Genomic DNA, 26,521 nt, shown 5'->3' with positions numbered 1-26,521 from the left:
ACAGTTTTTTGTTTGTTTGTTTTTTGCTAACTAGAATACGTTTAGAATGCAGTGTATTTTACTAAGTGAGTGTACATCGAGGATATCTCTGTAATTTTGAGGCTAAAAATAATTACGGACCTTTTGACTACAAAACCCAGAAGGCATGTGCCTTACGTCATACGCAATCACGTTATTGTTATGGGCTCCTGGATTTAAAAGTGGAGTCGGAAGGTTTTCTGTGAGTATCTCTATTAGCGGTAGGAAAATATGCTTATTTTCTTAATAATGTTTCAGAGACAGCATTAGAAACAATAAAGTTAACTCTATTTACTGTTTTAGAGTCGGAATTTTTTTTTTTCCTGGCTACACGAATAAAAACCCGAGAGAAAAAAAAATGTCGCAAATCACGGCTAACGTCTAACGTTAGCGGTATTAACTGTAAAACTTGGCCTTTATCAGTTGATGTGTCTCAACATGTTTGTGTGCTGTGCATTTTGTCTATGTTAGGAAATGCTTGCTCTGCCCAAAGCTTCTCTTTCAAGCTTCTGTTCCTAGCAGCCGGACAGCGATATGCTCTCTAGTTCCTAGCGGACCTGCAGATCAGTTTAATAGGCCCATTACTTTATCGACCTACAAACCGTGGCGTGGGCGAAACATAATATAGGGGGAACGACGTTGATTAACCTGTGTGCAACCCCTGTAATTATAATTAGCACTGTAGCAGTAATGAAATACCTGAAATTGAATCCCGGATTCATCATTTTGTCATAAGGACATTTGTGGCATCTCCTGATCACCTGTGGTCCCAGGTGCATAAAGGTTAATTGAATGTGTCGGACTTGTGATTCATGGACTGAAAAACAACAACAACAAAAAAAAAAGATAATTGCACGTTTTTCGTCTTTTTCCAGAAATTAAAGTGACTTATACCTCAGAGAATTGAGGAAATATTCTCATATCTACTGCTTTACTATGAGAGAATATCCATCTTCCTTTTCGTGAATTATTAACAATAATTAGCGTAGGAAAATGTAATAAAAATTTTTTTATTTGTCTCTCCATCCATCCATCCATTTTCTGCCACTTTTCTGGGTCTGAGTCCCATTGACAGGATTCGAAGAGAAGCCCAAACCCCTCTCTCTGCCCACCTCATCCGGCATGTATAGGGGGACACCAGAGTGTTTGTGTGCTGGGGCCTCCTCCTGGTGAACATGACCTAACACCTCAGTTAGGAGGCATCCTTGTCAGATGCCCAAATCCACTCATCTGGCCTTTTTGATGTTGATGATCATCCCCTTAGAATTTTTTTTATCTATAAAGTAGCCAGAAATGTTAGAAAAATGCACAAACTTCAGCTAAGTCAGGTAATAAGACTTTTTATTTTAACTGCATGTGAACCAGTTGTGTTTACGTTTGTAGTCATTCCCAACAGGCCTGTTTGGAAAACTCCTGCTCTCTTTGTAATCTGAAAATGAGCTAATACGCTGTCATATCGTGACATCCCATGTTACATTTTCCTGTGAAGCAGCTGATCGCTGTAACTAAAAACGTGCAAATGCACAGGGCTGCTGTAATTTAATCCCCCTCAAAGTGTAAGCTCTTAACGCAGCTGATACCTCGCCTACCAGGAATAACACGTGTCTAAGGTTGTGTCATTGTGGTCTAGTGGTTTTTGATGTAGCTTTAACCTATGTCAGGGCAGAAAGCTTCGTGTCAGATGATGCTCCTCGTGGATCAATAATCAGTTAAGCGACAATAATAATAAATATTTGAATTTGACAACTTCCCTTTTTGAATTCTCTTTCTAGTTCGAATGAGACATGAACTGGGACAATCAGCTGAGCTCTATTCTGTCTGTAGCAGATGGCAGTGTTGCAAAGATGAGGGTGAGTACATTTAAATACTTCTATTTGTACGTGTTGATTCATACTGAGGCAGGTTTTTTTTCTGCATCACTCTGAACAGTACTTCTGTGAAGCCAAAACAAAGTTCACATCACACAACGTTCATCAATCGCTGACAATAAAAAAAAAAAAAAAAAAAAAGGCTGGGTGTTGATATTTACATAAATAAAGGTGCATATTAAAGCACAGTAGCATCTGCAAAACTTGTTAAAAACGTCATTTTATTTTATATATTTCACATGCTTGTCTGCACCCTGTTGTTTGATAAGCTCTGGCATTGACCACAGGAGAACCTTCTCTGATCCCTTGTGATCAGTTCCCATAGCGATCTGTAGATGGCAGCAGTGCTCTATTAAAGTGATTTAAATTAAGATAGCGTAGATAGAAGACTTTGGGAAGTACTCTTTGAATGTAAAAAACAAACAAACCAAAACTTCTGTCTCTAACAGGAGAGGTTGACGCCAACGGGGAAATTCTTCAAAGGAGGCGAAGGTGAGCGTAGCATTTTAAATTTCTCAATATGACTAGAAGGGGAAATTACCCTTGTCATTGTTTATGTTAAGTTGACTTCCTTTCTTTCAGAGTTAACGAAATACTGTAGGCGCAACAGTTGTTTGAACCATCTAAGTGATTTCCACTCTTCCTTTTCAGATTTGTTTCCAGTGCGCGAGAGAGGTTGTGATTCAGATTCAGACCCCCCTGCTCTTCCTCCTCGAGCACCACTTCTCCGACAGACTTCCCCAACTTTCAGTCCTGGTGTGCAGTGGGCAGACTTGGCTTCTGTCCAGTCACAGCTCCAGATACAGAGCAAGGTGTGTTTATTTGTTTAACACTGAGAACTAAATAGCAATATATTTATGGTATTTAACAGATTGTTTGATTTGAGCAGTGACTCATTTTCTCTTCCCAAAATCTTTTAAAGGCGATTGATTCCCTCACCCAGAGGCTCCATGATTTGGAAAGGGAGAAGCACTCTCAGCAATGTCACATTCAGGTGCTTCAAGGTAACCGTTACTGTGTCATATTACTTTTCTCATAAACACATCTCACTCCACTTTGTCAACTACAAGAAATTAGAGATGGCACGATACCACTTTTTTATGTCCGATACCGATATCATAAATTTGGATATCGGCCGATACCGATATGGCTAAACTTTGCTAGATCCGCCCCTGCACAGTTACCAGCCGTCAGCTACGTAGAAAAGGATCCTGGTGTAGAAAGTAATATTAAATAAATTCTAACAACAGATTATCAAGCTTAAACGTGCTGCTGTTGTTCAGCAGCTGGTTTCCTCTTTCTGGCGCAAAGTGGGCAATAAACAAACAAGAGAGACGGACTCGCGACAGAAAAGCCGATCAGCTGATCATTAATCAGTTTCACGATTGAAGTAGCAGCAGGAGAGGGAGGGAGAGAGAAGAGGCAGTCGCTCCATATATCGGTTGTTAAGCTTAACGCTGGAATGCTTTACAAACATTCAGAGATGAACTTACACACTTGCTTTACTTCTCTCTGAAATGCCGGTTTGGTAGCGAGGCTCCAAACCAGACCGCCGACAGGTCCCACACGCCATAGCCGCTCTGTCACGTGATGCATACTGCTCCGACGTGCTACGGTTATGAGCCGAGTTACGCCATGTCGCAAGTTTTGTGAGGTGATTTTTGATATTTAATGGATCGGATTACATTTTTTATTTCTCTCCGATATCCGATCCAGTAATTTAGGTCAGTATTGGACCGATACGTAATATCGGATCGGTCCATCTCTACAAGAAATGAACTGTTACCAGATTCAGAAGTGTTGAGAGTCATCATCCAAACTGAGGTGTCAGGTCACAAACAATGCGCCCAAAGCATGTAGCATTTTAATGTAAATTAGTTGTTACCACATAGTTTTTGTGTTGCTCTTCTCCATTTTAGACATTACATGTGATGAGCTTCAGATTACTGTACAAACAATCCTTGAATTTTACCGTTTTTACCTATCCTAAGGCATTTATGTTCATATATCCACTGGATATATCCAGTTTAACAAACTGTGGTTGGCTCATTAATTAGTTATGTATCCACGAGGTGAAGGTAGAATCCACCTCACCTTCTCAAGCTTGTTTCTCAAAATCTGAGGTTGAAGAGTTTTAAACACTCTAGAAAAATAAGAAAAGATAAACCGCATGTTGCCACCAGGCTTGTCCAAAAGAAATAAGTCTAGTGTTACCCTGTTATCCAAACTATAAAGGCTCCAGTGCATGCTCGACTTATGGTGTCAGAAAGGGAAAGAGTAGCCTCTGCATTGTCTTCATGATATGGGAAGTGGGGGTAAATGGTCTGTAGTTGTTGATCACGGTCAGCTGCCTTGAGCACTGGCACACGGTTGGAACTCTTCTGAACTAAGGTTGAAGATAGTGTGCAGAGGCGCTGCCATCTGAGATACAGTCTTTAAATAGCCTGGGACTTACCACAGCTGCTTTCCTAGAGTGCAGCCTCCTCCGCTCTGCTTTCACCTCATTCACTGTAAAGAACAGCTGAGGAGAAGCTGGTGTAGAAGATGCTGCAGCTGTAGTGTGCTTAGTGAGGATGGTGCTGGAGATGCTGGACCGGCAGAAGTGGCAGAGTGCCAAGTTCAAACCAGTTATAAAACAGGTTAAACTCGTATGCTATGTCCTAGGGGCTGGCTACTCTTCCTCTTGAAGCCAGTCATGGTGTTCATTCTCCCACACATATCTTTGATGTTGCTGCATGGTAGTTTCCCCTCCAGCTTCCTGTTATTGTCTCCCTTTACCTGTTAAAACGTCCTCTCAGGTTGTGCTTCCTTTTTGTGGTTTAGTAGGCACTTGATACTGCTAGCAGATGATTTGCAGCAAACAGTTCTTACTGGCACAGCAACATCCCTGCAGGTTTATGTAGTCAGTTCTCTTTTACATTCTCTATATGTACATATTGGAAAAAACAACAACACTCAGACGGTGTAGCTGAAGTCTAAGATTGTGACTCACACAGATTACTTTGTAGACATAATGACATTATTTGACATTTTGACCACATTTAATATGATGATCAGCTTCTGTAACATTATATAACTGACAGAAATTAGTGGAGGTGCTTAAAGTTTTAGTTTACATTAAATACAGTTTGACCCACTTCCACTCTACTCTAACTTAGCTGTCTCAGGAGAGATGCAGAAAAAGTTAGACAATAGCTAAACACTTGCAGCTACAGGAAGCAAGTGGATTTACAGGAAAATATGGTCTCAATTTTGTGAGCCATCAGCACTTACAGCACCGCTTGAAAGAGATGAGTCCTAGCAAACTTTATTTGTTATTGGCCCGCCTCTATTTTCTCTACTCACTATCCACCCTTTCTCTCTACAGCCTGGGAAAACTGCTAAGTGTATTCAGCCTTAATGGATTCATTCATAATTAAAGATATTGATGAATTATTCTGGTTTGTGTGCAAGGGTAATGGAAGGAGCTGTAAAGTAGAAAAAAAATCAGCTGGTCCTAGATATCTATCTATCTTTTCCAGACGAGGTTCACAGGCTGCATGAGGAGTTGAGAGAGAGGGATAGACAAAGGGAGGAATGGAGGAGAGGACAAAGCCCAGGAGCAGAGAGAAGGATGGAGCAGTGGAGAAGGGAAGTTGGACGTGAACTGAACAGTCTAAGGGGACACATCACCCGAGCCACGTCGCTAGGCAACCTGGAGGAGAGGTGCATTAGGGGTGAAGCTGGGGGAGGTGACTGGAGACTGAAATGATGATAGGTCCAACCCTAAATTGACATTAAAATGTTTACATCTCTTAATAAGAGATGGCTATTACAGAGTTGTGTGAGTGTCATTTACTTTCTCTTTTTCCCAGTTTTAGCTCAAAGCTCCGCCGAGAGGAGCTGGAACAGCTGCGCAGAGAATTGGACCAACTAAAAACACGGCTAAGTGAGTCTCTCTCTCACACACACACACACACACACACACACACACAGATTCCTTGCATTCATTCAGCGAGACTGCACATGTCCTTTTCCACTGTTGGTCTACAAAGGAAAAGCAAGAACCATCTTGCTTGGAACATCTGCTCTTTCTTTTACCCTTGACAGGGAGGCAGGAGGAGGACATGTTTCTCCAGCAGGCACAGGCCAGTGAGACCAGGAGACTGTACGAACACAGCTGCAAGGTACACATTGTAACTCACAGCCAGTGTTTTCTTGTGGGTTTGTGGTTTTGATTCTTTCAGATGCTTAATCTTTCTCTGTGTGATTTATTCAGACTCTGGAGGAGCTGACAGACAGCTACAGAATTCACAACACTGATCTGACAAAGACAGTCTTACAGTATTCTCACACACAGCAAGAGGTTCGCCAGATCAGGTATATGTGTAACCATGTATAGTCTGTGTGTATCTAGTTTTTTTTTTTTTTTTTTTTCTTGTCTTGTACTACATATGTTACTATAAATCACTTACACCAGATCAACTGTGTCAGAACTGAAGGATGAGGTCAGAAGTCTTGTTTTCCGAGGATGTGAACCAACATCACTTCTGCCTTCAGCCCACACATCGAGTAAGTGCCATCCTTTCTGTTTCTGTTGAACACAGATGCACAGCATAATAAACCATGTTTGGGGTTTTTTTGCTGTTTGATCTAGGGGCATCACCACTCCCACTCTCTCACAGCCATAAGAGAGTGGTTAAAGTTGAAGAGGCGGACTCTGACTCAGAAGACCTTAGCCTGACCCCGAGCCTGGCGGAGATCAGCTCAGATGATCTCTCGTGGCTGGAAGACCCTGGTAAGGGCCTAGTGCACCCAAAGTCACAGCAATACCACATGTGTGCATGATAGTATTCTTGCAAATCAACCTTTGGTGCAAATACAGCACAAAGACATGTTCTGACAGTTAAACCACCTGTCACATCAACATAAAACGTTGGAAAAGCAGAAAAGGAAAGCAGATGTGCACGACCTGATGGCGGTTTTAACAAGATGAGACTACGTAGTCATTCCCTCTCCCGCCACTCTCCCACACATCTGGCTCAACCGTCAGTCTTATTCAACCCAGTAGGTGTGACTCAGTGCAGAGAGTACACTACAGTCTTTGCCAATTTAGCTTACAGTGAAATAAGCCCTGTTCAGACATGACTCTGTTCCATTGATCTGACAGTATACCTAAATCATGTGATCTGTTGAAGTCAGAGCTGCAGTCTTACTGGTTTGGACCTTGTTTTGGTATAATTGTCAATACAAGTCTGAACTGCACACAGTCATATCAACAGATAATCACTGACAATGCACATCTTTGTGAGTTGCCCACCACACTGGCCTAAACACCAGGTTTTTTTTATGTAGCATGCATAATGCAGTTTTTGTCAGCAATTCTGTTTCTAATTCACAAATACATTTATATATGGTGTATTTTCCCCAAAGAGAAGTCTCTCCCCCCCCCCCCCCCCCAAACACACGCAGACACACACAAAACTTCACAAATATGGTTGAACTATATATTTGCTAGGGGTGCAACGATATTCGTATCGATATTGAACCGTTCGATACAGTGCTTTCGGTTCGGTACGCATATATATCGAACAATACAACATTTGTAATTTATTTTATCAACTTTCCTTCTGACGATGCTGTCTGTGTTGAGCGCTCAGTGAATCTGCGTTCGACTACTCCGCCTAGGGTCGACAGTGCAGCCTAGGCGGAGCAGTCGAACGCAGATTCACTGAGTGCTCAACACAGACAGCATCATCAGAAGGAAGAGCGCAGGGCAAGCTAGCGAGACAGAAGTTAAGCTCTCCTTACAACATGGACCTCCCCCACCCTCATTCAGATCTGGCGTTTGGAATTATTTTGGTTTTCATGTGACATATGACCCTGAAGGTAAGCGAGTCATGGACTAAAGTAAAACAGTATGTTGGATGTGCCATGCAATGCTCAATTACATGGGTGGGAACTAGTGTGTTAGCGCAGTTAGCTCGTTAACGTGTTGGCCGTCTAGCCCCATGCACGGGGCGATCGGCGGTAGCTCGTTAACGGAGATTTGCCGTGTTGTGGGTTAAGGTCATTTCAACGAGATTAACCTGAAAGCACTAGTGGGAACACAACGAATATGACTGCACATTTACGCCGACATCATCCTAGTGCAAAGACAAGTGGAAGCAGAAAAAAAACAAGCAAGCATGCTACTAACTTTAGCCGAGTCATTTAGACAGCTGTTTAATATGCTGCTGAGAATATAGCCCAGAAGAAGCGGATAGTATAGCTTTTATTTTGGAAAGAGACATTTCTCTGTAATAAACTCTCTTTTCCAAAGATGAGTGATTCCTCAATCAGATACAGGGCTCGCAATATCGCTAGCCCAACGTCCCGGGGCTAGCGATTTTTTTCAGTCGGGGTACCAAAATCTATCTCTACCCTGCCATTCGGCCTATCGTAGGAAGGAAAAATATATGTCAATGCTTTTGCATTCTTTCGGAAATGTAGCTGGGTAATTATGTCATTGGCATCGGTGAGCCACTGTCAATATGTGACATATTGAAATCGCGTTTGAATTTGCGCTTGTTTTTTTGCTTTCACTTTGCAATCGCGCGAACTGTGTATAGAGAGCGACAGCACTGATCTGTGAGTGATGATAATTTGCGCACCAATTCCTCTGACATCGTCTTATTAATTGTTAGCTTACTATGCAAACATGACAAGTGAAATCTCCCGCAGCTTAAACATGTGAGAGGTTGATCGCGCAGAGAATCGCTGAGCTTATGTGAGTGCGTGTGTAAAAGCAGCAGGATTTATATTTGACTACGATGACCTGGATGACTGAGAACCTTCACAGACAGATATATATTTTAGTTCTGCTGAGCCAAATAAGACAGGTCAGGGTGAAGAAGTGACAGCCAAAGAAAAGCTTACCACAAAACGGAGAAGTTATGACAAATCAGACTATAAGGCAAAAAGAAAGTGCAGCTTTATGGTTTCATGGACAAAATAATTTCTGTGGCTGCAATATGACGAGCTAAATAACCAGGGCTGCACATAAGTGGTCCGCAGGTGCGCATTCGCTGTCAAAATAAAAAACACGCACACGGGTTAGGGTTAAATTTAAAAACTGTACTTTTGAGTTAAAATATATATTTATAATTTTAATAAATGACAAATTAAAAAGGCATGAACATTTTTTTTGTATCGAAAAAATATCGAACCGTGACACCAAAGAACCGAACCGAACCGTGAATTTTGTGTATCGTTGCACCCCTAATATTTGCTTAATTTTTTTTGTATATATGGCAAATATTGCTTTGTTGCTGTGGTGTGTATGTCTGCTCTGAAGCGATAAGGGATATAACATAAATATAGCCTATACCTGAAAGACTTCGTAAATACACTTTAATAGGCAGCAATAAATAACCCCAATTCCAAAAAAATTGGGACATTGTGTGAAAATGTGGGGGAAAAACTGAATGCAATGATTTGCAAATCTCATAAACCCATGTGTTATTCACAGTAAAACTTGGAAAACATCAAATGGTTAAACTGAGAAAATGTAGCATTTTAAGAGGAAAAAAAAAGGGTCATTTTGAATTTGATGGCATCATTTCTCCTCTGCTTTTACCAACAGTCCATAAACATCTGGGAACTGAGGAGAGGAATGTTGCCTCGTTCTTGTCTGATAATAGTCCGGGCTCTTCTTTGTTGTATTTTTCATTTCATGATGCTCCAAACCTGTATATACCTTTGAGTATTGATGTTGCATAGTGCCAGTGGCATAGGCGGTAATGCACCAGTCAGAGATGCAACATGAGCGCTGATAACAAGCGAGATGGTCCTGGCATCCGTCCTTTCCCAAAAGAATTTCAAATTTGGATTTATGTGGCAATAGAATAATTTTCCATTTTGCCTCCGTCCATTTTCCATGAGCTTTGGCCCAGAGAATAAGGTAGTGTTCCTAGATCATGTTCACATGATATGGTTTCTTCTCTTTGACCTGCTTTTATGGATGGCATGGGGAAGTTCATGACAGAATCATGGCCCATTTTAATTCAGTGCCAGCTGAGAGCCCATAGATCATGGACTTTCAATATTGATGTTCTGCCTTTTTCCATGCGCACAAAGATTTCTCCAGATTCTGTGAATCTGTTGATAATATTGTGTACTGTAGATGAGGCAGTCCTTGATATTTTACATTGAGGAATATTAAATTGTTTCATAATTTGTAGACAGTTTTTTTGTCGATCTTTACTCCTGAGAAACTGACCATCTAAGATGCTCTTTTATATGATAATGGTAAATGGCCTGTATTTGTATAGCACTTTTCTAGTCCCTAAGGACCCCAAAGCGCTTTACACAACCAGTCATCCACCCATTCACACACACATTCACACACTGGTGATGGCAAGCTACATTGTAGCCACAGCCACCCTGGGTCGCACTGACAGAGGTGAGGCTGCCGGACACTGGCGCCACCAGGCCCTCTGACCACCACCAGTAGGCAACAGGTGAAGTGTCTTGCCCAAGGACACAACGACCGAGGGCTCGAACCGGCAACCTTCCGATTACAAGGCGAACTCCCAACTCTTGAGCCACGATTGCCCCTAATATTACTGACCTGTTGCCAGTTAACCTAACTAGTTATAAAATTTACTTCTAATTTCTTTTTTAGTCCATACACGCCCCCCCCCCCCCCCCCCCCCCCCCACCCCCTTTCTTGCCCGTGTCCCAACATTTTTCACATGTATTTCTACCATCAAATTCAAAATTAGCTAATATTTTTAACGGAAAATATCAAAGTTTTAAACATGTGATATGTTTTTTATGTTCTATTGTAAATAAAATATGTGTTTATGAGATTTGTAAATCATTGATCTGTTTTTCTTTACATATAGTACAGTGTGCCAACTTTTTTTGGAATTGAAGTTGGACCATGCCTGAAAAGGACTTTAAAGCAATAGATTGACATGTCAGGAAATAAAATATGCTTTTAGGTTTCTTTCCAAGAGTTAAAAGAAAACCTTAATACCACTACAGTGTCTGTCCTGGAGAATATCCTTGCTCTTCTACTCTCAGAGGATTTGCTAGAGATGAGTTCTGCCAAGATCTTGAAGATGATATTTCATTGTTATTTTACAATCTAGTTTGATGTATTGTAAAACTACAGGTAGTTGATATTGGTAGATGATTTTGTAGGGATTAACTGTAAGCATGTTAATGTTAAAGGAAAAATGTATTATTGGGATACAACAACGCTTGTGGTCACCTCATTAACAGTCTTTATGCTAAGCTAACCATATCCTTTTGTAACTTCATCTTACATGAACCATGACCAGTGAAGAGTTGCACACAAAAAACAGTAGTTTTAAAAAATTACATGACCAAACAAAAAACTTGAAATTAGATATAAAATATACAGGATTGTATAATTTGCTGGTGATAGTGAGTGTAGCATGTCACTGTCAGGAGGCTGGTGTCCTTCTGTGTTCTTCCGTCTGGAGAAAAAACACTAAAGCTCTCATTTCCTCTCCAACGGTCTCTGCAAAGCCGGTCATTTCTCTGGGAAATTTAGTACTCTGTGTGCCTGTGTGAGCTCATGCACTGCTTGCCCTCAGACTTACTGTAACAGAGGGTTGACGTTCCCGGAAGAGATTACCATCACTGCTCTAAATGTTTCCCAGAGTGATTTGGGACCACGAAGCCAGGATAATTTGACAATTGTATCTGCACACACTTGCACACGCACTCGTGCCAGTGCATAGTTGTTAAGGGAAAACATTTGAATCTTTTCCAACCCAATCCCAGATGGTACCACAGCAATGCGGTACTCGTGTACACAAAATTAACCGCTCTTCTTTGCTCCTTATGTCTGCCAGCTCTTCATCAGAAGCCCAGAGCACGTCTGAGTATTCAGTCCAGGCGGAGTGACTTTGCTGGTCCTGGATCAGATGTGGATGGTGATGACAACGATGATAATGATGGTGATGATGATCTTGAAGATGATGTGAATGCAGATTTGGGATCTGACCTAAGTCTTGATGAGCTTTGACCTTTATGTGTTGTGAGTTTTTTGGAAAAGGTAAAGGCTGAGGAAGCATTCAGCAAGAAAAAGACAGCAGACAGCGTTGTTGCTTCGTCATTGCAGAGCGTGATGAGAAATTAAATGTTGTGCATAAAATGTGAGATAAAACTTGATAAATTCAAGAATGAGTATTGACTGTACATAAAGGAAAGCGAGTAATTAGATCATTTTACCTATTGCTGTTACAGAGCTGCTTGGATATGAGTTGGGGTTTTTTCTGGGGGGAGCTTTATTTGAATGCAGTTTAACAGTTTTTGTGAGAGTGCCAGAAGTGTTGGACTAAGGACAGATCACTAAGTGTGACGCTATTTTAAATTTCTTTTTTCTTTTTTTAAACTGGTCTCGTTTGAATCGCCCACTCTCCTTCTCGTTTGTTTGTTTAAAGTACTCATCATCGAAGCATTTTTTTTCTCCACTCAGTCTATTTAGTGTTATCAGGTACAGTTTAGGATTGTAAAATCTTCTGTTCCCATATGCGCAGACTGATAGGATGCTGGGAACCACTTGAGGTGACAGTCAGTTGTTTAAATAGTTCTTTGTATGACCTTTGATATAAAACCTTTTTTCTCCCATTATTGTGGAGCTTTGTGTCAGTATAGAAGCACTTTTGTAAGGTGCATTATTTTTGCAGTGTGAGGCACTAAAAGAATACGTTTTAATTGTTGCCACACCCTCTGCCCGCATGTTGCGCGCTACTGGCAGAAAATTATGGGTCCTACTGGAGTTAAGGATAGAACTGCTGCAATTGGTCTGCTAAACCACAAAGTTTGGCTTTAGGCATGACAAAATTAAAAATAGTTATGTTTAGGTTTGTTATGATTACAGATTGTTGGGGTTAGGTGAAACTTTGATGTGGTTAAGGTTTGGGCTGGACTCGCATCTTTGCCCTTAGCGACAGTGGGATGCATAATGAGACATAACTAATCACTTGGATTTGAAGAGCACACCACTGGTTTGCAAGCTTAGAGCACCGTGATATACTCAGATTGAGTTAAGTTGGTATTTTATAACTGGGACTTGGATCATTTTATAGACAGCTCTTGCGTTTAAAGTTCTGGTGAATGTCATGACTCTGTATTAAAAGTAACTGTAAGTCTTCTCTGTGAAACTGTAATGGATTTTTAATGGATTTTTCGTCTTGCATAATGCACTCTTCAGTCCAGAAGGAATCTGATGAGGGATGGGATTTTGGTTCCTGGTAATGTAACTGAAGTGAGGTAGGAGTGAAGTGAGATAAAATAAATAGGAATCAAAAGCCATTACCATTATCAAGGCGCCGGTGCCCGTCAGTCTCCACTTCGATCTCCATATACCCACAACTCAGCAAGGCAGTTGAAGGTCCCTTTATTGCTACAGTGTCTGACATGAATCACACTGCGCCAGGCTACGTGTCAAGCTGTTAAATATTTCAGCTTCCAGACACCCCCCATCAAGGATCCCAGACCACAGTGCAGAGCTGCAGGCAGCTGACAGCCAGGTTAGGTGTTCAGTGGGGTGCATGCATTCAGGCTTCAACAGTATTGACCACATACACATTGTCCACCTCACTAACAAGACAGATTGTCTTAGTAGTCTGTAGTGAGCAATACAATACCTTCTAAAAAACCAGAGCATAGTGTATTTTTCACAATCCACTGTAACACTATCTTTGTATAGCTGTTAATTTTGTTGTGTAAGCCATTTAATGAAGAAAAGACTCATCTATTTGTTATTGTGTCCACATAATGGCTGATGAATCCGACCCTTTTACTGCCATTTTATGGTGTTTGCCAAGTATTGTGTGGTTAGGCTGCAGTAAAGCAGAGGACTGATTCGTTTATTCAAGATGTGTAAAAGAAATGTTTTACGTTTTGTCTCCAAAAATAAAAGTCTGTTTTAAAAGAAGAGACTCGTTTTCTATTGTGATTTCTTTGGTGCTGAAGTGAAAAGTTGGATCAACACAGCCAAAAATGCTAATTAGGGAAATGCAGGGGATGGTTTCAAAATATCTTTAATCATAAATCACCAACAATCCAATAATTCACATCTGGCAGCAAAGCCTCAGGAAAAGCATTCGGCATTCGTTTTTACAGAAACCGACAATACAGGACTTAAAAATGATGACTGACTTATACATTAGATCTTTTTAAATGGTTATAGCATAACCATTACTCTCACCAAATAAAGGAATGAGTTTGAGGATTGATGAGAATTAAAAGTGTAGAATTTATGCCAAAGACCACTGAATCTTTTATGGCCTGACACAAATTTTCTTTCATTTTCCTTTTCGGTGGCACAAATACTAAACTACAAACACAGGTGTAGCTCAAACTTATCAGCATGATTTAAACCAGAATTTAACTTGTATCAGTGGACAATGTTTTTTTTTTTTTTGTTTTTTTTCTAAATAAAGAGTAGTTAAAATGTGTTTTGTGTCATTGTGGGCGATTCAGTTGTCCTGTTTGTCACATTTCCACCCATTATATTTTTTTCCCCCACGTGTTTTATATCCATATTCTTTTGCTTGATGCAGATCAGTAGTATCTACAATACACAGGAAAATGAAAAACATTGTGTGGAAAGGCCACTAACGCACATCAGTCTGTCATTGTATGAAAGAGTGCCTTACGGTGAACATGCCTGAGGCTTATCTTCAAACACAGACGACTCCTAGCAGCCACTTGGCCCTCAGAGCGTGTGTTTAAATGGTTACTGGGAATGCATACTTAATCTGGAAATTAGTTTTTGTGGAATATGAAAACAATATACATTAAAAGCTGTTTGTGTACTGTGTAAGGCACTCTCTCCTGGACTTAAAACACTGCACATATCAAAATCAGGCAAAAAAGCCAGCAAAACCATTAAGGTAACAAAAAAAAGAAGTTAAATAAAACCTCCCATGCCTCTTTAACACACTTGCACACACAAACGTTCACCCAGCTATGCTGCCTATGTACACAAAAACCTTATCTTTAATACACAGAAAATTCTTCTACTTATGTTTTTTAATCTCCACTCCTAAAAAAAGTAAAGTGCAACCTTGTTAACAATATAATCAGGTGGTTTGTGTTGTTTATTTCTTCTCTTTAGCTTGCTGGCCTTTATTTCTGCCAGACTTTAACTGGTAAAGCAACATTAAACCAGTGAGCCACAGTAGGAGAGGCTCAGTCGATGGCCATGTCAGATGATCTTCTGCTTTGAAACAACCTATTTTCAATTCTAGAGAAATCAAATATATTACACAACCCCAGCAACCTTAGATGGGCTGAATAATGTAAAGTTTACAGTAATGAACAAATGAATGAATGGATGGATGAAAAATTGGGAACACTTGTGATAACAGACAAATTTAGAAAAAAAATCCAAAAGGCAACATCATGGATATTTTCTTCATTGTCCATTGCAGTTTCAATCGGATCCTTTTGCCAATGATCTGGGTAACTTAAAGCAATCCAGAAATGTGCTTACACCTACCCAGGATTCTTTCTGTTTGGTGCAGATTAAGGAAGAGAGACCAACTTCACCAACCACAGTGGCCTGATTCTGGAATCTGCGAGGGTATTTGGACATCAAACATCCTATTGTGCCTTCATCAGTAGCTGTACATGGACAAAGGTGTGTCCTCCATATCATCCTATAAGAAAAAGAACGATGTAAATGCTTACACCTATGTTTACACAGTCATACTCACACTTTTGCCTTCAGGAATCCCTTGATTTTAAGGCAGCAAATTATAACATTTTAATAGCTTTATTATTGGCTCATATTATTAACACTCCTGTCTGAGGAACTATTGGACTTTGGAAGCCACTAAAGCATTCATGAATCCTTCAGGAAGATGCAAGATAAACTGCTAAAAGGGTGTTATGGGCAGCAGAAGGAGGAGACCTAAGCCCTCGGGTGGGCTGGGGCTGTATACATGCACATAGGCTTAAATCATGGCAGGCTAAAAGTATCAGGGGCAACAGAGACAGGAGGAACAAAGGTGAAGACTGTGCAAAGATGCCCAAGAGGCCGAATATTGTAGAAGGGTGGAAGATGCACGCCATTGCAGCTCACACTGAGAGACACTGCCAAGTGTCTGGGATTGTGCACAGGAACATCTGTGCCCAGAATGTCCAATGAGGCACATCCCAAAGCGGTTGAGAGCAGGAGAGCAAATGTTCTGTAAGACTTCCAAGTTCTAGACAGACAAGCTGATACTGGCTAACCAGCCAGATATAGTGGTAGTTAACAAGGAACAAAAGATGCCAGTAATCGCAGCAGCAACATCGGAAAGAATGAGCATGAGAAGAATGGAAAATGGAAAAGCCCTGTGGAGGGTAAAGTCCAAAATGGTCCCAGTAGTAATAGCAGCATTAGGGGCTGTAACCACCAAACTCAAAGAGTGGCTACATGAGATTCAAGGCACAACGTGTGGTTTCAGAGACGTAAAGGCCTAGAAATAACCCTCAAACTCCCAGGCCTGTATTAGAAGCCTGAGGAAACGCTGTGAGTTTTAACTATATTAGGAAGAGCAGCAGCAGAAGTACATCTCCAGTCAGGCCAAATGAAAACTGTAAGAGTGCATAACACATCTGTGCTTAACAACATCTGACAGGCTGAATATTTTCCAGTGTTGCTTGGATATGATGGGTGAACTCACCATAGGTAGGTCCTGCAGCCTGCGGAACTCCGGCCCGTTGCCTCTTCGGCGCAGTTTGAGGAAGAGGAGCAGAGTGATGATGATAGCAGCAATGATGAAGGCTGATACCAGACCAGCCAGGAGGGGGTCTAATCCAGGAGAGTTGTGGGCTGTCCCTAGACAAGAAACACCAGAGACACATCAGCTGGGGCCATTTTTCTATTACCACACTGTATGCTGAGTAAACATGCTGGCAATGCAGCGTTTAGGGAGGATTTGACTTTGAAGTTCTGGTTAGAACTATATATAGACACTCCATGAGCCTGCTGAGTGTTCATCATCAAGCTCAGGACAGAAGTGTCAAACAGGATGTTTAAACTTGCCAGAACGATACTTAAGGTGAACAAGTAAAATCAGCAAGTCATTTTATTATTAAGGTATCATTTTAAGACCTTTTCAAACTTAACTAGAGCAGTGTATACAGCACATGAAGTATGTTACCATTTTATCCCAGGTTATTGTTTAATTTCAAAGACTAGCCTGACGTTTTCTTGGTTGTTTCTTTCCGCTAAGTATTTCTGGGCAGGAGGATTTCAGATCTGCGTTTCTGGCATCTCTGTATATGAATGTTGCTATGGAAGACTGTTTTGTAAACTTAGCTGTTTTTTTTAATATCCTTTGGTCAAAAGTAACAACAACCACAGAGTCATGAATGCTTGCTGCTCCTCTGGCTTATGGAAAGAGGCAATGTGCCAAGCACCTAATAAAACCACACAGAGTGAGACAAGCAGAGAGAATTTTACACTTAAACTGCAGTCAAGCAGCCTTGACAACTGAGATGAGTTAATCAGTTATTCATTTCTTTGCACCTATAGTCTGGTAAAAGTACTTTCAACGTGTTCAAATGAATGGTTCCTAAACCCTGTGTGGACTGTATGGACACAGAGAGAGCAACTGTTCATATATAAATCATTTAGTAAATAGAGCGACGGAGACAGACAAAAAGGAGAAAAACAGAAATCTTGAGGCTAGAGTCCCATGACTGCCTCTGTCCCTTTCTCAAACAAACCCATGATTGTGGAGTGCTTGGTGGTGACAGTGCTTGTAGAAGATGTAAACGGGGGGGGGTTGCGTGGTGTGTGTTTGTGTCTCTGTGTGTACAGCCAAAGACTGGCTTGTGCTGGAAACAAAGAACAGCATCTCCTTTGTTGTTAAGCCAATTCACTTCTGGCTCTGTCAATATCCTGGAAGTGAACAGTCAAGAACAAATTCATATACCAGCACAGAAGGTATTATGCACTTACCGTCCCCGTTGAGCTCTGATGGGTTGTTGGTGTGGGAGCTGGTCTGGATGCTAGGCTGGGTGGACTGTCTGTTGGACTGTGAAGTGTTTGACGTTGGCTGGGAAGTGGAGGCCTTTTGGACGGAGGCGGTGCTGGAATTTGTGTTGGACTTGGTGGTGGTGGCGTTAGTGATAGATTCAGGCTTTGTTGGTTCCGATGCTGGGGCAGAAGTAGCAGGGGGTGCTTTGGTCTCATGGTGTGATGCGTTTTGATTTAATGAGGGAGTCGGGGTGACCGGTGCACCTGCAGAAGTGTGCAGTACGTGTGTGGTGCCGATATTAATGGGAACAGCTGTGGTGGGGCTGCTCTGAGAAGGGGAAAGTGTCGTATTTGTGATGTTTTCATTTTTTGCTAATGTGGTCTTAATGGCGTGGTCGGTTACTATGGAAAGAGAGAGAGAGAGACAATGTTATTGTCAAAATGATGTAGTACTATCAGGTAAAAAAATCAAGTCATGCCTTTAGTTTCCTGTGTTTACATTTCTTTTTTTTTTTTTTTTTCTTTTTTTTTTTGGCCTGTCCCGTTTGGCTCTTTTGCCATCAGAATTGTTGTCTAAAGGCAAAGAAAGATGCCCAACGGATTTACTTTACCAAACTGACCATCCCAGCCTTGCCGTAATGGTCCATTTGATTCACCTTTTATTGTTTATTTTATTTTCACTTACTGAATACGGGACAGACTTGACTGGGGGAAAGAAGGGGAGAAAGAAAGAGGGAAAGAGAAACAGCTGAGTTTACATTTCTGCCAGCACACCCAATTTAATTTGACCTATTTTACTTTGTAAAATTTAAAAAAAGCAGTGAATCTAGCCTTTATTTATAATAATATTGATTATTTAAAATTACAGAAAATAATCTAAACAGTAACTATTACTATCAATTCACACAGGAAGTGGTTTTATTTATTTTTACGATAAACGGTGAAGAGTTCCAGGTGGTCTAAACATAGAAGATAAGATCAGTTTTTCCAAGCTCAGTATGGACTTAAAAGGCTTGCAGTGATAGCCAAAGAACTAAACCAGTCTCTAGAACCAGTGTGCAAAACAACAGCTTGCCAATAAGAGCCTTACAGTATATAACAACATATGCCTATAATACCTTTTACACAAATAAAATTTATTCATATAAAATCCATATAAACCTGAGGATAAACTTCATCCAAGGGCTTAAGGGTGGAGACAGAGATATGCAGATAAATCCTCTTACTGTAATCCATAATGGTGAAGCATATGGTTTCAATCAGAAAATTAGATCTACTTCTGTTAAAGAAGCAGATCTAATATCTTAACAAGACTGAATGATATTTGAATGTAAGCAAAACACCGGAGATAAATGAATTTGTTTCACATTACTGTAAAGTTGTATTTTTTAAAAATGTTTTGTTTTTTTTTACTGTATTTTCTTTCGAAGAAAAAAAGATTAGAGGACCAGGATTAAGGTCATTTCTTCTGAAAACAGATGGTTCAATTGACTTTCAGCTACTCTGACACCTTTTCGATAGACTGCCATGAAATCCGTTCAGGTATTCATGGTTTTTTCAGAAGCTGTCTCCTGAAACCTTTAGTGACCGCTTGAGGCTGATGAAATGAAATGATCGTGGCTGGTGAAATCTCTTGAGAACTGTGGAATTAAATTTTGTACAGGATAAAATATAATTACTCTGATGATTGTTTAACTTTTATGTGGTGCCATCATCACATATCTGCTAATGTAATGCGGTTCTCATCAGCCTCGGCTGTACTTCTGTGCTGAAAGCATTTTTAATTTAACGTTTACCATAAATCACTCTAAACAAGACTTGCTTTCTATTATATGAAGCAAATGTTATCTATTATACATGCTAAATATCAGTGAATTAATTTACCTTATCACCTTTCAAAGTTATTTCCAATAGAATATTTTTTTCTTAAAATATAACTAAATATACACATGCAAAAGGAAAATGTATTTTCCTTTTCTGTATGCTGCTTTTTTAAAGCTAAAAGTGCTCGGTAAAAGTGATATTTAAAGACAGAAGACTTCATACTTCTGGGTCTATAATAACTAAAACTGGCACCCAAAAGCTTCATGGAGAAACCTTATGATTACTTAAAAAGTGTGGATTTTAAGCTATTTGTAAGATCATATTGTGGCACGTTATATGGAGAAAAGTGCTGAGCAGATGTCTTCTGTCCCACTGTCACAGGTGGACAAAATCAGGCACCTAGCCATGCAGTTTGCTTTTACAAACATTTGTTAAAGAATGAGTTGTTTTAAAGAGCTTTCTGATTTTGAGTGTGGCATTGTAATAGGATGCCACTGTTACAGCTACTCAGTTTGCGAAATGTCTTGCAAAAAGGAAGTGTTTGTACTAGGATTCCACTGTTACAGCTAGTCAGTCTACGAAATGTCTTGCAAAAAGGAAGTGTTTAAGAACTACAACAAGGTGAGAGACCATGTAAATTTACAAAGTGGGATCAAAAAGTGCCGAGGAGCACGGGCATAGAAGTCAGCAGCGCTCTGCTGACTCAGTAGTTCCAGACCTCCTCTGACATTAACATCAGCACAAAAACTGTGCACCAGGAGCTTCATGGCAAGCTACTGTAGATGGAATAAGAAGGTGGCCTGCGCTATAGGAGCAGATAAGGCCAGTAAGTGCTTTTGAAACTAAAAGGACTTCAATTCAGTTTTAATGGTAGATTATGTAAAACAGCAATTATCTGATCTGCTTTTCTTCAAACTCTGGCAGCAACATCCTGGATAACATGCAGTTTTGTAATTGCTGCGTTCAGTAGGTCAGTATATACTTTAAACAGGAGTAAGAAACAAAAGCTGGAACAATATTTGGGTAAGGAAATTCCAAAAAGTTGATTCTGTTCATCTGGACGTAGCGTTTTCAGTGGGAGAAACATTTCTTCACTCATCCAAGTGACTTCTTCAGTCTCCAACACTAGCTTTAGGCAGTACCTGCCAAAGTGGGTTAAAATGTCTTGATGCGTGCTCAATTAAGAAGCCACTTGGACAAGTGACGAATTCTTTCTCCCGCTGAAGATGAACAGAATCAACTTTCTGGGAAAACCTTGAACAAGCTTTTCAGCTTCAGCTGTGTTTCACGAATGGTAAACAGCAATTTTGTCCAAGAATAATTATTAGCTATTAAACAGATATCAGAATCAAATGTGTCACTTAAGTTTTTTCCCTTCTGATTACGTCTGTGCGGCTACAGGACAGAGGCTCTCTAACACTTGGCGCCTTACTTTGTCTTCATTTAACTTTAAACAGCTCATGTTCATCTATTGATTAGCAGCTGACAGTCAGTTAAATTAAAATATTTTGCTCATTTGGCATTACGGACATATACAGCTGTGTGTATCAAGAAAGCAGCTACAGATATTCACACCATACTTATGAATCACAGTGGTAGCATATAATTACGTGCATGAGCATGCTAAGTATAACCTACAAGCACTAAAAATGAAAATTCACTTGCTTCCACTCTACTGAGGTAAGTGCTAATGACTTAAAAGTTAAATATGTCTGATGAAAACATATAACCACAGATATCTGCCAGCTTAAATCCTGCAGAGATACTGACTCATGTAAATGAAAATAATTGCTATTTTTTACAAAAAGTAATTGCGTATTAATAAAAGGTACTCAGCCTACAGATTTACTGATTAGAAGTCTTATGTGTGGACTGAGTGTGTGTGTGTGTGTGTGTGTGTGTGTGTGTGTGTGTGTGTGTGTGTGTGTGTGTGTGTGTGTGTGTGTGTGTGTGTGTGAGAAAGGCAAAGAAAGAGCTATCCATGTCTGTCTTGGGGGAGAGGATTTCACTTCTCTTTCTCACCCCCATGTGAAAAGTCGCACAGCATTTAATCACTTCTCACCTCAGTGGCATCTGAATCACCTCTTTCTCAGCTCTTCTCCAACTATATTTTGCCTTTATTCTCCAATTCCTATACAGTTAAGCTAGTCACAGCTTCTTTGCACTGCTCTTCTTCACTGTTTTGCATCATCTTTGCATTTAGTGGCGTTTCCTGTTCTGTACTCTGTTTCTTTAAAGTCTTAACTGAGCTCTCTGTCCCTTCCTGTGTTGTGTTTGTGGAATTACAGTCAACACTTAAACCCTGTCACTAGCCCTGTGGCCCACTTCTGGACGTGGAAAACGGTGATAAGGACTCTGTTAAATATAGCTCCTCAACTCTGAGCCACCTGCTGTTGTGCTTCCTATAAATTCTTCTGAAGTCTAACAAAACTTCCTGTAATGGCAAACGTCAAACAGACAGAAACAATAACCACAACAGCGCATCAGTTTGTTGCAAGTTTGCAATATTAGGCCACTTCCTAAACACTTTAGCCTACCATCATGTTTTGTAAGTGAGCGCAGGAGTAAGAGTTTGGAGGTGCATGCTTACCATTATCTTTCCCTGGTTCGGCTATGATGGTGATCCTTGTATTTTCTGTAGTTGTGCTACTGCTCACATTGACTGTGCCATTAGAACTTGTGTTTGTCGCTGGGCTGCTCCCTGAATGATTGGCAGCATCCGGGCTCAAACTAGACTCATGGTCCAGAACTGGAGTCCCTGTAGTTTGAACAGTACTAGGAGTAGTTTTTGAAGAAGGGGTAGGAGTATGCTCATCAGCTGAAGAAGTAAGGACAGAAGCAAATGTGTCATCTTATTAATATCCTTAAAGTCACAAATTATTTGTTCATTATTCCAAATACATATGTAGCAACAGGTAGTGTTCACACCCCAAAACCATTGTAACAACTCAGGGTCAACACAGGCTAATGTTTAAACAACCGAACAATGGATACTGAAATTAAAACATGCACACATACAGCTGTGCAAACATTTTAAGCAACAACAGTAAGGTATTAACAAGTGATAATGGCATGAATACATTTTTGAATAAATGACATTATTATTCATTCATTTATTGAATAAGTGTGCATGTCTTCTCACTTCTTTTCAATATGTAAACTAAATCAAAAAAATGGAGCAATGTTGGAGTGTATTTCGCTTAATTTTTTACAGTATTAATTCTCTTTTTTCGTAAATAACTTTCTTTATATTGTTTACACGATCGAAATATAAACTGAAAACAAACAAAGTTTCCGCATGACCCCAGTTGTTGGCTTTTGACAGGGAGGTTTTTCAGCTTTCACAACGTCTGCTTACTTGAGATCAGAGATTTGCGGGGGTTGCAACATCCGCTCCAAAACTATTTGTTCATCTCGTTGCAGCAGGTTGCACTTTAAAAATCTTATTATATGTCTGGGATAAAACCCATCAGATGCCCTCTCGTGTTACTGCTGGAATCCAAAAGTCTAAAGAGCCCCAAACGTTTGCATAGTGCTTTATATGTAAATGTATCTGTCCTGAGTAAAGCCTCAAAATCATCACAACAATTATCGAACAGCTTCCCTGGATCAAACAAGGTTTTAGTGTCTGGCTAAAGAATTTGGAAAGAGAATCATCCAGGTAAGGAAATCCCAAAAAGTTGATTCTGTTCATCTGGATGTAGCATTTTCAGTCTCAGTGAGAATGAAAAAGTCATTTGGATGAGTGACGAAACGTTTCTCCCACCGAAAACGCTACATCCAGACGAACAGAGTCGACTTTTTAGGATATCAAGTTGTATTTGTTTTGCAAGTCCAGAGTTTCTTTTGCATCAGGAGCCATAAATTCCCAACCATTTTTCGCATGTGACCTTTTAAAGTAAATCAAAGTAAACCTACTTGTGACCTGTAGAGATGTGATTAGCTTAGCCAGTGTGTGATGTTCCCTTTTGGGAGACATCTTTAGAAGGCTGATATGACAAACCATCCATAATAAAAGTATATCTATTTTTAAAAAGTGTTTTACCAACTCAAGTTTAACCTTGCATCCTTTTATGAACTCTAACCTATAGGTCGTGAATTGCTAACTAAAGTGCACAGTAACAATGCCGCACGAAAAAAAAAAAAATAGACACAGTTTGACTGCCACTTTCAACTACAAGCCATATAAGTTGTGTGAACTAATGAAGACCTTCAGTCTTTTGCACTCTCTTTTCCCCCTCTGTGCTGACACATTTATCTCTACTGTACAAGGCTCCATTTCAGTTTCTCCCCTCCTTTGATGAAGACCAGAGCACTAATGTAATGTAAAGTCATTACCGTTCTATAACACACTGCCCTGATACCTTTCATTACTGCCATAATCAGTCACACAGCTCATCAGTAAACACAGTGAAAGCAAGGCAGTGAGTCACAGACAGACCCAGAGAAAGAGAGAGTTGTGTGAACTAAATGATACCAAAACAGACACACTCATAAATAGACAGAGGTGCTTGGCTGTATAATACTGGCCTTGTTCCCTCACTTTAGCTCCATTAGCGAACTTCCTAGGTCTCGTCTAGTAGGCTATGTCTGTTTTTGTACATGGATTTGTGTGCAGGGTAAAAATCATGAAGAGAGTCACTGTTTCCACCATTGCACACGCCCCTTTTTAGATATTACAAGGGCTTACTCACAATCTTTCAGGCCAATGCAGCATGTACCTGGGGAGATAGCTTTTGCCCATTTGTTGACCCTGCCAGCGAGAGAAACAGCCAAAAGTTTCTCTGTGAACAGATGTCTGCTGCTGCAGCACTGCTAGAAAAATATACTGCGATACAGTCTGTCTGAGACACATCATAAGCTCTGTTTTCTCAGCAAGTGGTTCTGGTGACATTTGAGCCAATACTGCTGAAGTGAGCTTTTTATTAAGTGAAACTGAAAGAGCTAAAAACAAACAGCTATGCACATGCTGCACTCAAACTGCCTACCATGTTTTTGGCTCTCGTTCTCATTCAATAGACCACATGTGAGAGCCTAAACTAACTATAGGTGTTCTGTTATTTTTTATGATAGCGAACTTTACTGGAGCATGCATGTTACACACCGCAGGCAAAAACTTCTGTCCTAAACTAATTTGCACCATAAAAAACCCTCCCAGTAAAACTTAATAATTATCCAGCTCAGGGAATTTATTAGAATTAAAAATTAAGCTCAATGAAATGAAACATAGGGATTTCTTGTAAATGGAAGCTATTAAAAACAGCCTTTTTGAAACCAGGCACCGAGAGAGCTTCAACTTATATCACAGTTCTGCTTCATAAGATGCTCTATCTGTAGTTCTTTTCCTGAGTAAATATGACACCATAGAAATGAAACTTAAACCCAGCTCTGTTATACCGTGTGCATATTATTGCATAGGTATGCTGGCTGAAGCATGATGTCAGTTACTGAAAATATTCTTACTTCTGATCTAATTTTAAATAGTCTGTCTATGTTACTCTTATGGATTTAAAACTTGTGTTTTCCACAGGAGAAAAGATCTGATTGATTGGTTACAAAAGAAGGCTATATGAGTGCAGCATTGCTCATATTCTTTGCTTCTTTGCTATGAAAACTCACAGGGCTTTTTTTTTTATGGTGAATGCTAATAACCTGCCATCATCCCCTTCATTGTGTTTAATGCATACAGTAAAAACTGAACCTGTTACCACTGAACCGCTTAAAATCTCTTCATAAAGTCTGCATAGTGTACTGCAGAGGCGAGCCAATTAGTAGGAACCCAGTAAAATGACAGTGTGCTGCTGCACATACGGTAATTAGAGGTGTCATTTATCACAATGTACTTTTCCTGCTAATTTACAGCCAATAAATGTTCTCCAGTGGAGCCGTGCTGTTTCCTATTCATTTGAATTTCAGCTCGAGGAGCTGAAGGGACAGTTTAGCCCAATAAAATCTTTTCAAATGTCAACAGTCTCATTGTCCTTTTATGTGAGAGGTGGTGATGGAAGAAAGAAAAGAGAAGGCCGGAGGAAGAGAGAAAAGGTAGGAGGGGGCAAAAAACACAGAAGGTGGGTTAAGAGTGAAAGACAGGATGTGTGAGAGGTGAGTTAATGTAATGCAAGCAGAAAGAGGAAGAAGGGGAGAGGGAGCAAGGGAGGAAGTGATGTGCGAGATAAAATGTGGCTTGCTTGAACAAAAAGTAGAGGCGAAGATGTGGAGTAGAATTTTTAAAATAAATCTGCTCAGTGTAAAAGCGAGTTCTTTGTTGCGTAAAATGAAAACAAAACAACAACACTGACTTCATCATTTAAACCCAGATGAGTTTTGTCATTTTAAAGCCGGACAGACATGACTAATAATGCCACTAATCCCCACTCTAACAACATCACAAGTGTCAGCAGGTGAGTTTGGCGTGAAAGACTATGTTTACTTTTTAGGCGCTGTAAGCATAAAGTTCGGGCATGTAGCATACAGAAATAAACTGCCCCCTACCGTGTACAGCGGATCCCAAGTAAATCGCTAGAAGCGCGCAAAGGGCAATCCAGAGTTTGGTCTCCATCATCTGTGTCCTGTGGCGACGCAGTAATAAAATCACTACACAAGCGTGGTTTCCTCTCCTCTTCTTCGCCCAGGACTCGCTTTTGTCCACAGTCGGACTGCAGACTTTCACAAAACAGTTTAAAAACCCGAGGCCGCTTTAGTGTCCTAACCGCGGCGGAGAAACAGTAGCTCTAACAGTGTGTGCGTGGCTGGAGGGACAAAGTTGAGGGAGGAGTGTGTGGTGTGTTCTCTCTCTCTCTCTCTCTCTCTCTCTCTCCAGAACCAGTGCCAC

At 40.4% G+C, this 26,521-nt stretch overlaps 2 protein-coding genes and 1 long non-coding RNA gene across 4 annotated transcripts; 1 reads left to right on the top strand and 2 right to left on the bottom strand.

Moving 5' to 3' along the window:
- The first annotated feature begins 126 nt into the window (after positions 1 to 126).
- On the top strand, positions 127 to 13,824 carry LOC309700265 (uncharacterized protein). 2 transcript variants are annotated; one of them, XM_082523732.1, is made up of 12 exons: positions 127 to 220; positions 1,791 to 1,868; positions 2,336 to 2,378; positions 2,538 to 2,698; positions 2,809 to 2,890; positions 5,408 to 5,591; positions 5,741 to 5,814; positions 5,976 to 6,052; positions 6,145 to 6,245; positions 6,346 to 6,437; positions 6,523 to 6,663; positions 11,735 to 13,824. In XM_082523732.1, exons 2-12 carry the CDS (start codon positions 1,803 to 1,805, stop codon positions 11,905 to 11,907), a joined length of 1,194 nt encoding a protein of 397 aa, XP_082379858.1. In that variant the 5' UTR covers positions 127 to 220; positions 1,791 to 1,802; the 3' UTR covers positions 11,908 to 13,824. The 2 variants fall into 2 exon arrangements, with proteins under 2 accessions (XP_082379858.1, XP_082379859.1); XM_082523733.1 differs by having other exon boundaries at positions 183 to 239.
- A 90-nt stretch (positions 13,825 to 13,914) lies between these two features.
- LOC309701408 lies at positions 13,915 to 17,607 on the bottom strand. The gene is made up of 2 exons (XR_014274974.1): positions 16,565 to 17,607; positions 13,915 to 15,553 (listed from the first exon to the last, which is right to left on the bottom strand). It is a non-coding gene; the product is annotated as an uncharacterized lncRNA (long non-coding RNA).
- A 71-nt stretch (positions 17,608 to 17,678) lies between these two features.
- Positions 17,679 to 26,521, bottom strand: LOC309701306 (uncharacterized protein). Its single transcript, XM_082525410.1, has 3 exons — positions 26,182 to 26,521; positions 22,280 to 22,507; positions 17,679 to 18,267 (listed from the first exon to the last, which is right to left on the bottom strand). The coding sequence occupies exons 1-3, from the start codon at positions 26,249 to 26,251 to the stop codon at positions 17,780 to 17,782; spliced, it is 786 nt and encodes a 261-aa protein (XP_082381536.1). The 5' UTR covers positions 26,252 to 26,521; the 3' UTR covers positions 17,679 to 17,779.

The sequence above is a fragment of the Aulonocara stuartgranti genome (assembly GCF_965226115.1).
Source record: "Aulonocara stuartgranti genome assembly, chromosome: 23".
Lineage (NCBI taxonomy): Eukaryota > Metazoa > Chordata > Actinopteri > Cichliformes > Cichlidae > Aulonocara > Aulonocara stuartgranti.
This window is presented reverse-complemented; position numbering and strand designations above follow the sequence as displayed.

Coding starts and splice junctions, on each gene's coding strand:
- LOC309700265 (XM_082523732.1), top strand. CDS start 1,803: ATGAACTGGGACAATCAGCTGAGCTCTATTCTGTCTGTAGCAGATGGC. Junction 5,592..5,740: donor CTAGGCAACCTGGAGGAGAG/GTGCATTAGGGG, acceptor TCTTTTTCCCAG/TTTTAGCTCAAAGCTCCGCC. Junction 6,246..6,345: donor CAAGAGGTTCGCCAGATCAG/GTATATGTGTAA, acceptor CACTTACACCAG/ATCAACTGTGTCAGAACTGA.
- LOC309701306 (XM_082525410.1), bottom strand. CDS start 26,251: ATGATGGAGACCAAACTCTGGATTGCCCTTTGCGCGCTTCTAGCGATT. Junction 22,508..26,181: donor CTTGGGATCCGCTGTACACG/GTAGGGGGCAGT, acceptor TTACTTCTTCAG/CTGATGAGCATACTCCTACC. Junction 18,268..22,279: donor CGAACCAGGGAAAGATAATG/GTAAGCATGCAC, acceptor CTCTTTCCATAG/TAACCGACCACGCCATTAAG.